Source organism: Acyrthosiphon pisum, chromosome A1, assembly GCF_005508785.2.
Source record: "Acyrthosiphon pisum isolate AL4f chromosome A1, pea_aphid_22Mar2018_4r6ur, whole genome shotgun sequence".
Classification (NCBI taxonomy): domain Eukaryota; kingdom Metazoa; phylum Arthropoda; class Insecta; order Hemiptera; family Aphididae; genus Acyrthosiphon; species Acyrthosiphon pisum.
In genome coordinates, this window is record NC_042494.1 from 7,779,303 (window position 1) to 7,794,267 (window position 14,965).

The 14,965-nt window shown below is 26.2% G+C and overlaps 1 protein-coding gene across 5 annotated transcripts; it reads right to left on the reverse strand.

Annotated features, from left to right (window-relative positions):
• Positions 1–727: 727 nt before the first annotated feature.
• LOC100166133 lies at positions 728–14,844 on the reverse strand. Of its 5 annotated transcripts, none has more exons than XM_029486581.1 (11): positions 14,460–14,844; positions 8,904–9,211; positions 6,190–6,433; positions 5,840–6,108; positions 5,564–5,772; positions 4,378–4,457; positions 4,192–4,264; positions 3,970–4,109; positions 3,695–3,896; positions 3,390–3,626; positions 728–3,259 (listed from the first exon to the last, which is right to left on the reverse strand). In XM_029486581.1, the coding sequence occupies exons 2-11, from the start codon at positions 9,039–9,041 to the stop codon at positions 769–771; spliced, it is 4,083 nt and encodes a 1,360-aa protein (XP_029342441.1). In that variant the 5' UTR covers positions 9,042–9,211; positions 14,460–14,844; the 3' UTR covers positions 728–768. The 5 variants fall into 5 exon arrangements, with proteins under 5 accessions (XP_029342441.1, XP_001946293.2, XP_008183366.1 ...); XM_001946258.5 differs by having other exon boundaries at positions 3,390–3,629; XM_008185144.3 differs by having other exon boundaries at positions 3,390–3,629; positions 14,446–14,844.
• Between the last annotated feature and the right edge of the window lie 121 nt (positions 14,845–14,965).

The following is a 14,965-nucleotide window of genomic DNA, read 5'->3' on the forward strand; positions in this document are numbered from 1 at the left end:
AACTAATAGCCATAGTTGACGGGCTCACGTTTAAAAAAAAAATGTGTATTTGTGTTCTATAGTTGGTTACCTAGCACATATAAATCAACAATAATATGCCTATAGAATACCTGAAACTTACTGTTTAAACTTACTGCTGACCATTTAGTAGAAATGTTTTTAGATACATATTTTTTACTATTAGGGGTACAATAATTAGGGTCAACAATAAAAAAGAAATAATAAAATTAATAATCACATGTATTAAATTTAAACTTTTGTAAACAATAATACTATAGCTTATCAGTTATAGGTAAAAATGTAAAATTATTGAACAATTTAGGTATAGGTACATTTGAAAATTATGATATTAATTTTGTATAATATAATAATTTTATCAAGTTGTATTAATACTTAAAAAATATTGTCATATTTAATATGCATTTTAATTTGTTGTATAATATATACAATATATTACACTTCCAAATATCATACAAAACACGAGAAAAAAAATGTTACACTTGATATTCTACATGGTATGTTTTCAGTTTTGATACTAATTATTAAAAGATAAAATAATACAATAATGAAAAATAATGAAATACTTTATTAAAAATAAAGATAAATTACTAAAAATATATGGTGAGAAAATCATCGATCTGTACACAATAAAATATTTAAATACTTGTAAAACATAAAATGTGTAATTTTTAGTGAAAATGTAAAACCTTAATAGGGTTATAAAACTATCAATTAAATTAATTAATATAAAATGTAATTACGTTCAATTTACCGTCTGCCTTGAAATCGATTATTTTGACCACGATTGAATCGATTATTTCTATTATTTTCTCTAGGAGTTCCTTGGTATGTGTCAGGATAAGTATTATTAGTTTTATATGTATTTTTGCCTTTATAATAACTGGAAGCATTTTGATGATATTTATTATAAGAATCCTGTTGTTGCCCTTGGTAATAATTGTTACTTCGATTTTGTGAGTAGGGATCATTGTAATTATCTACTTGGTTAGCTGAATACGGATCAGGTGTCTCTGGAGATATATTGTACTCATTAGATTGCTCTTCAGCAGTATTATATTCATTAGGTTCCTCTTGCGGTATATTAAATTTATTTGGTGGCTCTTGAGATACACTGTATTTATTTGGTATCTCTTGAGGTACACTATATTTATTAGGCAGTTCTTGAGACATATATTTATTAGATGGGTCTTGAGATACATATTTATTAGATGGGTCTTGAGATACATATTTATTAGTCGGCACTTGAGATACATTATATTTATTAGGCAACTCTTGAGATATATTGTATTTATTAGGTGGCTCTTGTGGTATATTGTATTTACTGGGTTGTTCTTGAGGTAAATTATACTTACTGGGTTGTTCTTGCTTTTTATTGTATTTTTTAAGCTGATCTTGTGTTTTACTGTATTTATTAGGCTCTTCTTGAGGTTTGTTGTATTTATTAGGCTTTTCTTGAGGAACATTGTATTTTTCAGGTTGGTCTGTTAAAAATGTAGTAGACGTTGATGGTTGTGGAGAATAATTAGTTTCATTTTTTTTAGCTGAATATGGATCTAAAGAATATGAAGTAGTATGAGGTTCATTGTTAGGACTTTTATAAAATGATTGGTCAGGAGTGGTTTGCATTTGAATGTTGGTAGGTTCCAAACTGTAATCCGATTTTATTTCTGGTAAAAAATGTTTTATACTACTTAAAAGTTTCTGCTGCTCTTCAGTGATTTCAAAATTAACGGTCATGTTGTTCACGTCTTCGTCTTTCTGTTCACTAACTTTTTCCGTAACAGCCTTACAAACGTCTGATAGTTCATAATTATCATCATCATCATCTTCTTTAAACATAGAAGTAACTTCTTTTAAGTTAGATGGTCCCATGTCTATGTACTTTCTCAATTTTTTCACCTCTTCTGGTTTTTTTTCACCCAACTTTTTTAAATAAGTTATAAGTCCATCTTGTTCATCAGTATTCAAATCCCTGAAATTCTTCAATAAGTTAATTATGTCACCCTGAGATAATTGGTCCAAATTTATCTTTTCAACTTCTTCCTTCTTATCAACTTCTTCATAAGGAGTTTTCATCACATCTCCGTTATTTATATTTGCTAATAAGTTCTTAGCTCCTTGAATATTATCTCCAGACTGTGCCATACCCACCACAGCGTTTATGAGAGTTTCTAAATCGTTTTGTGATACATCCACTCTACCTTGTGCTAGTAATGCTTGAGTTATTTGCTGCGCAATAGCCATTTTATCAATAACACCAACTCCAGGCACTACAATTGGAGCAGCTTTAGGTATAGGTATGGGTGTATGTATAGGTGTGGGTACAGGCGTGGGTACAGATGTAGGTGTAGAATTTAACATGCTTGACGTTGGTATAAACTTAGGGGCTAACTGCATTAATTTTTCAATGTTGCGAATAGAGAACATAGTAGCATTTACTAAACTCCTTTTGACAACACCTGCTAAAAGTTGTCCTTTGAGTTTTTCCTTTACTGTTTCAAACATCACACAATTGTCTGGAGTCAGCAACTTAATTGAGGATTTGGGTTCAATTTTTTCCATTACAAGACCTTTAGACAACAAATCAACTATTTTAGGTGCTAATAAACCTAATTGACTTTCCAATACGCTCAATTGTCTTAAAACAGTAATAACATTTAATGGATTTTCAATTTTAATTTTTTCCCTGGGTTTATTATGATCATTGATTTCATTTATCGAATCTTCTGAATCTGAATTAATAGGAGACGCTCCAGCAACTCTAGGTTTTTTATCGTTAGATGGTTTGTTAATTACAATATCAGAGTCTCTTTCGAACACTTCTGATACTGGAATATTATGCCAACTATGTTTTGAATCAATTAATAACTTTTTATCTTTTAAAGGAGGAGAATCTCTGGAAGGTGATTCAGAAGAACTTTTATCCATATTAATATCACCCAGTATTTTATTTTTCAGTTTTTCCATCTTTTCATTAATTTCTTCATCATGCATTTCCTGTGTACGTTTACTCCATGAAAGGATCCATTCTGGTTTAAAATCGTAAGTATTTGGATCTTTACCCTCCATTTGCAATTCTTTAAAACGTCTATTCCAAAACTTTTTCCATTCGTCTGGATATAATGGATGATTTTCAGGGTTTTTTTCATGATAACTTAACTTTTTCTCCATTTCAATTTTCATTTCTTCTACAGCTTTTTCGTATTCTTGTATTAATCTTTTTCTTTTACTTGAATTTCTGAAAATCAAACTTATTATTAAAACATGCATTTTTGCTGTAAATATTTGTTTTATTGTAAGCATAATTTAAATTAATAATAATTAAACTTATTTCAAACATAGTAAAAAGCCATCAGTAAAAACCCCACCTTTCTTTTTCTGTATGATATTCAGCTGAATACATATCTGGAGAGTAGAACCGAGGTCGACTAGGTGGAGGAAACCTCATAAATGGCCTTGGGAAAGACATATAAGGTGCAGCATAAAACATTCTAGGATGTGGATGTCCTGAGACATAACCCGACATAGAGTGCATATGATGCACATTTGGTGAAGGGGATATTTGTCTTCTGTATGATTCATCTCTTTCTCTGCTTCTATAACGCCTTCTGATCCAAAATAAAAAATATACGCTTAAAAATGCTTTTTATTTTTATTTTTAGTATTAAATTACCGATGACTAGAGTATTTATTATTACGGTTGTAATAAGGTGAACGAGATCTTGAACGAGAACGTCCAAGAGAACGTGAACGAGATCTTGGTCTAACCATTACAGGTGTTTTTGAACGTGTACGTGATTTATGACGTACTGGACTCCTAGAACGACGATGTCGTCTAGGTGGTGATCTACGTCTCCTATCTTTAGAATCTCTACCTGAAAATGAATACTTATCTATTTTAACTTGAACTATTTTATTTTTATATATTATGTTAATTGACAACTTTACTTGATATACGTTTTCTTGGTTTAGATTCAGTATTTGGTTTAATATCAACAAATTCTATATCAGAATCACTTTCTTCTTTATCATTCTTTGGGCGTAATTGGGATTTATTAACAGCGATTCTTGGATTTTTATTAAATGACCTAAAATGTACAAATTATTGAAATATTAATGAATGAAAGGTAATAGAAAGATGTGCCAAATATTTAATATAATTTTACTTACGTTTCAGCTTTAATAGCCTTTTGTTTTTCTTCTTCATCGCGTTTATTTTTCTCGGTTACTTTTTTTAAAGGAACTTAAAATAAATAATTCAAAATTGCAACATTAAAAAATTGAAATGAAAATAATAAACTTACGCTTAATGACCAACTCATAATATTAAGATAATTAAACATAAAAAAGACTTACATTTTTCTTGTAACAGTGAAGGGTTTTCAACAAATTCTGACTTAATCATATCTAACATCCATAGATCTTCTGGACTTTCCCTGTATCAAAGATAAACATAATGTACTACCAAATATTATATTCAATATTTTTTGAATTTTTACTCGAGTTCATGTAGGTATTCTTTAAAATGTATAGCTTGCAGTTATTATTTTTGTGTTGTTCAGACAATATTTAATTTTAATGTTTTGTTTGTAATATATTAATGATTGTCTCTAAATACGTGTTAACATAAAAATGTCAGCAAAAGAATGTTTTATTTTTCATCTTATTGACATACTAATTATGACATCAATAGTAGCCATCAACTGAGTAATATCCTTATAAATGGCCAATCACTATTGATTACAGGTATGTAATTATTTGTATAGGACTTGATAAAATTACAGATTTACTAAATATACAAAATGCTGTACTCATGTGAACAGCAATCGATCATGATAAAGGAATTTGGTGGATGATGACATTTAAGATGATAGAGTAGCAAATGATAAAAAGTGAAAACCCTCTAGTACCATCTAAAGTTTAATATATTTTTTTATGGTAGTAATTGTAATGAAAATAACATCAAAGTTACAATGACACATTACATCAGAAATATAATTACTAAAAACCATTTGTAAATTTTAAATAGCAATATTACTTATATAAATAACATAAAAAGAGTAAGAGAAAAAGTAATTGTAAGGATCTATTTAAAAATGTTGTTTATGTGTTGAGCCAAATCAGCATATCAGCAACACAATCAAATAGTTTTTAAAAAGGGTTGAAAGTCCAACGAGAGAGCTTGCTGTGGCAAAACCAAAATTGATCCTTCCTGTTTACATATCCCCGCACAATACCTAGCCACTTCCACCATCTGACAGTGACCAACAGTCATGAACAATCAACAGGTTATTATGGGAGTAGCTAAGTTGCACGGAGGGGGAAATAGGTTCTTAGTGGTCAGTCTACATGTACACAACTTGTATGAACTTGAATGTCTCATTGGACATAGTATGCATATTACTTAGTAGTAGTGAATTGTATACTTTAATTTTTTCATAATATGATTGTATACATATAGGGTTTATAAAATATACCTTAAACAGTTAATCATATCTAATATTTACTTAAGTTATGAAAAAAATTAATACAATTTACTTACATGATATGTTTTCCATTATTTACTTGTCTTAAGATTTTTATTTTTTCAGTAGGTAAATCAAATAGACTTGCATCAACCACTATTGGTTTCATTCGGCCATAAGTTTCTTCTATTTTCCCAATAACATGGAATACTAATTCTTGAAAGCCTTTAGAAGACACTTTGTTTAATTTTTCCAATGCACTAGCTAATGATCTAAAATATCTTCGCTAGGGTTTAAAATGAAAATATTTAACTTTACAATGCATGTTGACGATTTATGAATAAAGTAATTACCAAATATGCCATGTGATGGTTAAAGCTTCGCAAGTGATTAGGAAAAGTTCTTGGATCACCTCGTTTGTCACATAATGCACACATGTACCTAGGTTCTTCAGTTGGTTCAGATGGCAATAATTCAAGAATAAATTCTATGCCTATTAATGGTATAAAAATTGAATCCAATGTAGCTTGAATACGGGCTAACACATTAGCCAATTCATCTTCCATTCCTGGTGGTATTGGTTCACCCGATACCATTGACGGCATACCAACACTTATCCCAGCTATTTCAATAACACCACATATATTTAGAACACAGTATGAGGTACGCTGAATTATTTAATTTGTATACAAAATATATTTACTCTCTGAACATGCTCTGATAAAGTTTTTTGCCGGAAAACAAGATTTTCCCATTTCTAATAAATGCATTTTGTTGGTTAAATGTTCTTCGAGCAATGACAAAGATGGAACTTTGAATGGATAACAAGCGTGACATGACCATGATCCTGTTGTTTTGTTTAAAGTTATTAAATACCCGGTTGTGCCATTATCCAAGTGAACAACGGTAGATAACAACTGCTCTTCTCGAGATAAATCAGTGGGTGCCTAAAAAATTTAAAATTTTAATATATATATTTTTACTATTATAGAAATTAACTAAGCAAATGCAGCTACTGCTTGATTTTATAACTTTAATTTAAACCTTTGTAAAATCATTCATTTTTATCATTGGTCAAACTTAAATTCACGGCATTGTAAGGTAGCTCAACTTAATTTAATTTATACCAAGATAAAAATTATTAAAAAATATAATTGTATATTTTTCTAGAGCATTCTGAATTATACAATTAAGCTCAATAATTACAGGTAAACAATTAAGCACAAATACAATAGGTAATACAATTTGAAAATTATTTAATATATTATAATATAGGTATATTTATATCATAAAATAAGTGATCCTATCAAAATTTCAAAAGTTATAAATTAATTTAAATGCGCCCCTGGTAATTTATCCTTCAGGTCCAACCCCCCTCTTCATTCATGGTGATCTTGCTAAAGATAATTTATGGTCAGACCTTGTACCTTGTGCAGGGGGAAAATGGAAATTAGCAAAGAATAAGGGATGAATATTTGTATGTTATATGTGTGAGAATATATAATATATGTTTAATGTATAAGAAAGTACTTAAGTACAATAAATATAATAATTTGTACCTAGCATATTAATTAGCATATTTTAACCAGGGCATCACAAATCTTAACACAAGCATTGTCCATTAATATCACAGCTAGATGTTGATTGATTTAAATTAATCAATACAATAAAATTCAAATTTGTATAAATCTCAGTCTTTAGAATGAATATTGTAGTAGTAGGTATATAATATTTATAAAATTACATTATATTGTATCATAAATAAGTAGTTTCTCTAGTTATTTCAGCAGTGATGAGATTTATAATTGTATACATCAATGCTAAAATTAGACTAAAATATATAAAAATGGGTTGAATTTAATGGGAATGTGAAATTCTAGAACAAAAAAATGTAGAAATTATCATACAAATAGAAATGGAAAAAAATATTATAAAAGGATTTAAGAATTATTTTGGATTAACAGAGAAATTAGATTTCAGTTCTATTGCATTTTAAAAATAATCCTTTACTTGTAAGTGATCACTCCTGTCCACTCAAGACAATAAAATACAATATTGAAGTATAAATAATTACATTCACACAACATTTATAATAACTTATATTTTGTATTTAAGAAACTGTGTGAATGGATCATGATGTAAAATATATTATTAAATATAAAATTAATATAATACTGTTTAATGTTAAATCATACAATAACTATAATAATTATAAATTAAATGTAACAAACATATTATAATAAAACAATTTAGTTATATATATATATATAAAAAAAAAACTATCAACAATTACAAAAATTATAATAGCATTAATTGTTCTTGAATCTTGAGAATACGTTAATTTTATGTTTTAATTGCATACTTCAATAATATTTGTTAATTTTACTCTTTTTGCTGTTGTAAAAATGTTTAGAAGACATTCTCTTATTACATAAAAATTTCTTCAGTTTGAGCAGATTAGTTCAATAATATAAATGTTATCGATACTTTTACTGTAAATCTCAATATGGCTTAACTATTCTAATATACTTAATTGCATCTATTGTTTACAGCTAATATTGAATTGTATTTTATTATTATTGACTAATACATTAGGTTTAAGAATTTAAGTAAATAATAAATGAACTAACAATTTGATTAAGACAAACATTTTTTGATATTAATGCAGATAATAAATGAAATGACTAAAAAATCTTTAAAAATTGTATTGTGAGGCAAATTTCCATAATAAAAATATTTTATGGTACAAAAATTCTTAATTTATATCATACAATTCACTAAAAATAATATTTAACTATATTAGATACATTATTACAAAAAATATCATTCTTTGGTGAAACAAATGGATACAGTAAATAAAATTAGGGTCAACATATTTTTATAATTATTTTTTGATATAACAATTAAACGATAAATAATACATTTTTAATAATTAGTACAATGCTAATTAATCACATATTTCATACTAAAAATATTAATAGTAAGCCTATTAAATTAATTAGTTTTTAGATGTTAATCCAAAGTAGGTAATAAATAGCTAAGAGAAAATTATGAAATAAAATTTGAAGAATTATAGGCCACTTTGAAATATAAATTGAAATCATTTAATAACTAAATAAATAGTATTCAATCATGACTAAATAATACTTTTTTAACGATATAATATGGTAAGTATTTGAAAATTTTAATACATAAATTATATTTAAAAAACATATAATTTGATTTTAATTTATAAATAATAATAATATTTTAAATGAAATATTATTATAATCTCTCCTAAATTTATAAAAGTAACATTTCTGAGATAGTAATAGTAAAATAGAAATATTTAGTCTTAAGAAATACCTAACTGAATACATCAATATATTTTGTGAATAATGTATAAGCAAATAAATTGAAATAAACAAACATTATTACCTTAAACGTTGAACGTACTGGTGGCGGAGATGTTGATTTTGGATGTTTGGCCGGAATAAAAGGTTTGTCAATGACAACATTTTCATCTTCTTGAAAACTTGACTCGATATCAAAATCATTAAAATTTTGATAATGCATTGAAAAAGCAAAGTTGTAAAATAAACACTTGATAAAAAACAAAATTTATCTTGCAAAAATAAAATAATTTATGGTATTATCACTGCACTCAAGATCAAATCTTATCAGAACTTATGCTCTTCTAGTCACTTCAATGGAAGGATGTTTCTTACGTGGTTGATTTTAGACAACTGAAAAATAACAATATATTTTACTGTTTATAATTTTCTAAAATGTATTTACATATAATTTATCATTTAATCCATTTCCGTGGATAAAGTTATTTTGTTATATTTATATATACATACAAGTAGATAGGTCACACATATTTTGATGTATTTTTCCTGATTTTGAATATTCAAAGAAGAATTTTTTCTAGTTTGAAGAATTTAACTATAATATATCTAACAATACTATAAAAATCAATTTTGAATTATTGTGTGTTGGTTTTTTTAATGGAAACCTTCCAAATCTTCAATTAATATTCTAGAACAATATACTTTGCTAAATATTTTGTAATATAAATATTGAACAGATAAGACTTATATTTAATTACATTAAGTTAAGATAGGCAGAATACTCTTAAATGTTGTGGTTCATTATTCCGATCATAAAACAATAACAGTTAATTACAAATCCAATGTTTAATAATCAACATTTTTAGAAAAAATAATCTGCTGTCCAATATGAAATTAAAGTTATATTTAACCACTTAAAAACAGTAAAATATGCATTTAATATGCAATATTGTTAGCAATACAAGTAAAAAAATTGATTTTGTTTTGCTTAAATGTTATAAACACCTCTAACTATATAAATTGATAAAAATTACTAGAAAATCATGGAATTATTACCTATATCACCTCGTAAATATACATATTTAAAATAAAATCACAAATTAATATCTAATAAAGTAATTAGTATACAAAATTTGAGTAATAGGTAACATGTACATTTTAAGCGTAGATATTATTTTAAAATGGTATTCTAAGTAACAAGGCTGTACTCAGAACAAATTTAAGGGGCAGATGGTTGAAACCTTAACTTCCCTAGGTACGAACTAAAAAAGTAGTACTTATTTTATATGATATTTAAGACTTTATTTAATTCATAAGTTTTGCATTACAAATTTATAAGAACCTAAACAAATTAAATAAATTATGGCAGTAATGTAATGTACTTATATTTATTTATTTAGACTTTGAACATTTGAATTGCCTTAATGTATTTGACTCAATATAACTTTAGCAAATGTCTCAAAAGATAGTTACAAAAATTCACAGGCAAAAAATATTTAACAATTAATTATTTTTAATTAAGCACAGAAATATAAAATATGAATTCACAATATTTTAATTTTAGAAAAATATGTCATAAATTGACAAATTAATATTATGTGTCTTTATTATACTTACCTTTCTTTAATATCCAAAGTGGTTGTATTTAGTATAATATGTCGAATTGTAAAATATGATGATGTGTCATTTAAAAGTTTAAATCACTTTGTTTTTTATTATTAAAATAATAGCAGGTATTTAATATAAAACCGCATTAAATAATATTAAATAGTATATACAATTTAGTATATAATATATTCAAAAATTAATAATATTGGATAAAAAACCCTGCACATAAATTATATACAACCATATAGTATTTATGAAAAATTAAAATGCTTTTACAAAAATTAATAAATTTAATAAAACTTTTAACTTTTAGACTATTTACCGATTTTATTCTATTATGTTAAAAAAAAAATAAATCATAATTTGATTTTAGTTTGTAATTATTTACTTAATTATCATGTGGCAATATGCCATAGGTATCAATATATAATACCAGAAATACATACAATTTACTTTTTAGCCATTACTTATATATAATTCATATTTACTTTATATTTTATAAAATACTTAAAATGGTCAGACAAAGGTTATTATATAAAATATGTTTAGGTATTAATTACCTATAGAATAACCAATATACCCACATCAATCTGTATGATTGGCACATTCAAATTCAAATTTATCGCTATTATCTTTTGTTAGCTATCGACTTATATTTTTACTGAAAACAGAAACATGCATCAGTGTGCAACAAAGTGTGTTAAATTTTAAAATTATTATTTTAATATGTTGGTTAGTTTGGCTGTAGACAAAGCCCTATTAATTAATTAATTTAAAGAAACTAGACATTTTACACTGAATAATTATACTAAATAAAAACTAATATACATGGGTATTCAATAATTTTAACAGTAATAATTATAATGTAAAAACAAGCATAAAGAATAAATCCAATCCTATGATTGAGTCACCACAGTGTTTTTTTCTTTTAGGATTTATGGAAGTCAGAATTAATACTAAGAACCAATATTATTGGTATGTAGGATTTAGAAACAAAAATTTTAATAATTTTAATAAATTTAAAATCAAATTATTTCACTGAAACGGTGTCATGTTTTGGATCAGCTAAAAATTCATTTTTCTAAGAATTGTATATATACTACAGTAGTTGAATAAGTAAAATCCGATTCAAAACAAACAAACACTTTTTAAATTTAACGTTCTTGATTTAAGTTCAACTTGTGATTTAAGTGCTGTGCAGCCTGTTATTAGTTTTCCTTGTTTAGTTATTTCTGGAAAACATTGATTTTTTCAAAGTTGGTATATAGTAAGTATCCTTGGTTGGAATATTCAGTTATGCTAAATTCTAAATGCTGTTTTTGTTATTATTGTCGTCATTTTCCCTTCATCTAACAGTTTCTCAGTCTCAAATTAGTCTTTCTGAATTGTTGAATCAAGTACAAAGTTATCAAATTTGATTAGAAGAATTTAATAGGTTTTAATAGGTACCTTCTAATAATCTGTGATAAATACATTAGACATTTTAATTTATAAGTTGTTTTATTAAATAACAACATAAAGGAAAAAAACCATCCCCTAAAAATAATAGGTATATTCAAAAAAATAATATTATCTTATTCAGAGAATTGAAATTCAACACTGTTCTAGAGATTAATAAATTTAAATATGTAAGTATTACTTTTTTTTTTAATTTTAATATATTGTAATTGGTACATACATGTAGTAATTCTAAAACATTAATTTTGTTCCTAGATATATTAAAATTAACTATACGAATATATAATCAATATGTAATAAATCAGATCTGATTACTCTAGGTACTTGATAGTATGAATTAACTATTTACTTACCTTACGTAAATTTGATCTTCAAAACTTCTATAATACCAATAAATTATTAACTGATCTTTTCCAAAAATCTTGATAAAAATTAGTTATAAATAACAAAGAATATAGAAACTTTTCTGGTTTAAGCATAGAATTTATAGATAAATTTATAATATATATAAATTATATTTATCTTTGTTAAGTGTTATCCCAAAATAAATGTATCTCTACTTCAAACAAAAAAAGAAAAATATTTGCATCTAATTTTCAAATTATCATCTATACTCTGTCCAGCGAGAGGAAGCGCCGGTTCTGTGCATCCCTTCGCGTCTCCTTGCTAACAAAACCGGTTCCCCTATGGCAGTGTGTTGCGTAGGGGGACCAGTTTTGGTCGGTGCGTGTTTTAATAACAATATAAGTCATAAGCAGGGCTTGAACTTATAGCATTTGCTTATTTTTATTGTTTGACATGATATCAAACATAATGCTATGGAAGAGTATGCCATGTTTCAACACGTTCAGTTATGAAATTTGAAAATGCTTTTTTTTGCTTTTTTCAAAGATTTAAAAATAAATGCTTATTTCCAGTTTTTCTGATTATTTTTGCTCGTTTGCATATCTCTACTTAACAATGATTAATGATGGCACATGCCACGAACCAAAACCTAGGTATTAGTTTAATCTTTTTTTTGTTTTTTGTTTTTTGTTCATGGTAAAACTATATAGAACTAAAAATAATTGTTCTCCTTTGTATCATATTTCTTAGTAATAAACATTGGAACTAGTATTTGTTCTGTTATCTAATAACTGACTAATTTAATCATTTTTTTTCGGTTATTCTTAAATTATTTTTCAGAAAATCAATAAAAAATACAATATTAAATGTTTTAATGTTTTCAGAAACTCAAAAAGACTACAATGTTTTATTTTTTTTTTAAAAATGAAATTTTTTTAATGTATTTGATTATACAAATTAAACAATAATATAGAAAATAATTATGTTGATAATTTTTGTTGCTTATTTTTATATTTTTAACTGCTAATTTGAGTGCTTATAATGAAGTACCAATTTAAATGTATTTTTCAGCGCTTATATTGATGATTAAATATTATATTGTGTCAAATATTATCATGTCTGTAGGGTAGAGGAGGGAAATACCCCAGACACAGTCACCTAACATGAGGTTACGACAGTAGTGTCGGGGCCTTTGCCTGGGCTAATCAGTGGTCGGTTTTAGTTGCAAAATACAGAAGTTCCTATATAAACAAATTTGTGTACTTTTTATCCTAAAGTTTAAAGTAATGAAAATGTCAATACACATTTAATAAACACAAAAATATAGTCATAATGGATAAAATATGTGTAATTATATAGAAGAATGCACAATAGTTTATTTTAACTGATAATTTATATATGTATATCTTGGGTACATACAAAATCCATCAAAGATTGTCATCACCGAATCTCAAAATAAAACAGGGTGATTTTTATGGATATTTCTTTAGATAGTTGATTTATCGACAACTTAATCAACTTACCCCATTACTTGGATGCTAACACAAGATGTATAAACATATATCATCACAATTATTCTAATCTTCTGATTCTAATTATTCTATCTTTTTTAGTTTATCTATTATAAGACTAATAATTTAACATTTTATTGATTATTATGTGACTTTAATCAGTGTTGCTAAATAATGGTGCATGGTAATAATATACTAATATCATATATGTATCTTCAATATGTTGTATTCAACATATTTAACGAGTACATATTTACACAAAATATATTATAGGCACTTAGTACTATAGACCCCATTGCTATGACCTATAGAGTAAAGTCAACCGCTACTGCTGAATATTTTCACTTTAAACTATGTACCTTTGTATTAGATTTACGTAAATATTAACAATAAGTGTCGGTGAAATAGCAACATCAGGTAATAATTTTATAATACAACTATTTAAAGTCTATAGGTAGGTATGTTTTACTTTATTCACATGCTACCATTTACTAGGTATAAGGTAAAATGTTTGTTTTTCTAAAATAATATTTTAAATTTAGGTATACTGAAAATGAGTGGCTGGTCATTTCACGTTAATGGGTATTTTAACCAACAATAACTTTTAAATCAATTTAGCGGTGTATTAAAATGTAAAATAAACTACCTATTCAATATCTGAAACGTTAAAAAACCTGATTTAATTTGGAAAGAAAATATAAATACCTAGTTCAACTTACTTCGCAAATTTACTTCTCGTCGGAAAATATGTAAGCACAATAGTTTTCACGTTAAACATTTATATTTACAGACATTGTCACGCACGACTATGCGACATTTAAACGTAAGACACATGAAAGAATAATCTCAAATCTGTAACGATTGTTTATTCATTATTGTCTACCCATAAAAATAAAACATTATTAATAACGTGCAATCGATTAATCAAAACACAAAATATTATTATTTATTGTACATAATACATCGTACATTCGTAAATGAACTATTATGATAAATATTAAATTGTATGAAAAATACTTTGGACGTAAACCATGAACATTATACTGTGGGTAAGTATCACGATTCACGAGTTGCCGACATTCCTATTTAGTATTTATTTTTTATAATTCGTCATGGTAAATAGTAACATCGACGAACTGAATATCGATACTTACAATTTACCATGGCAAGTTAGATAGGTATCATCACAGTTGTACCAGTTTTGCGCAATTTGCGCATCTCCTTC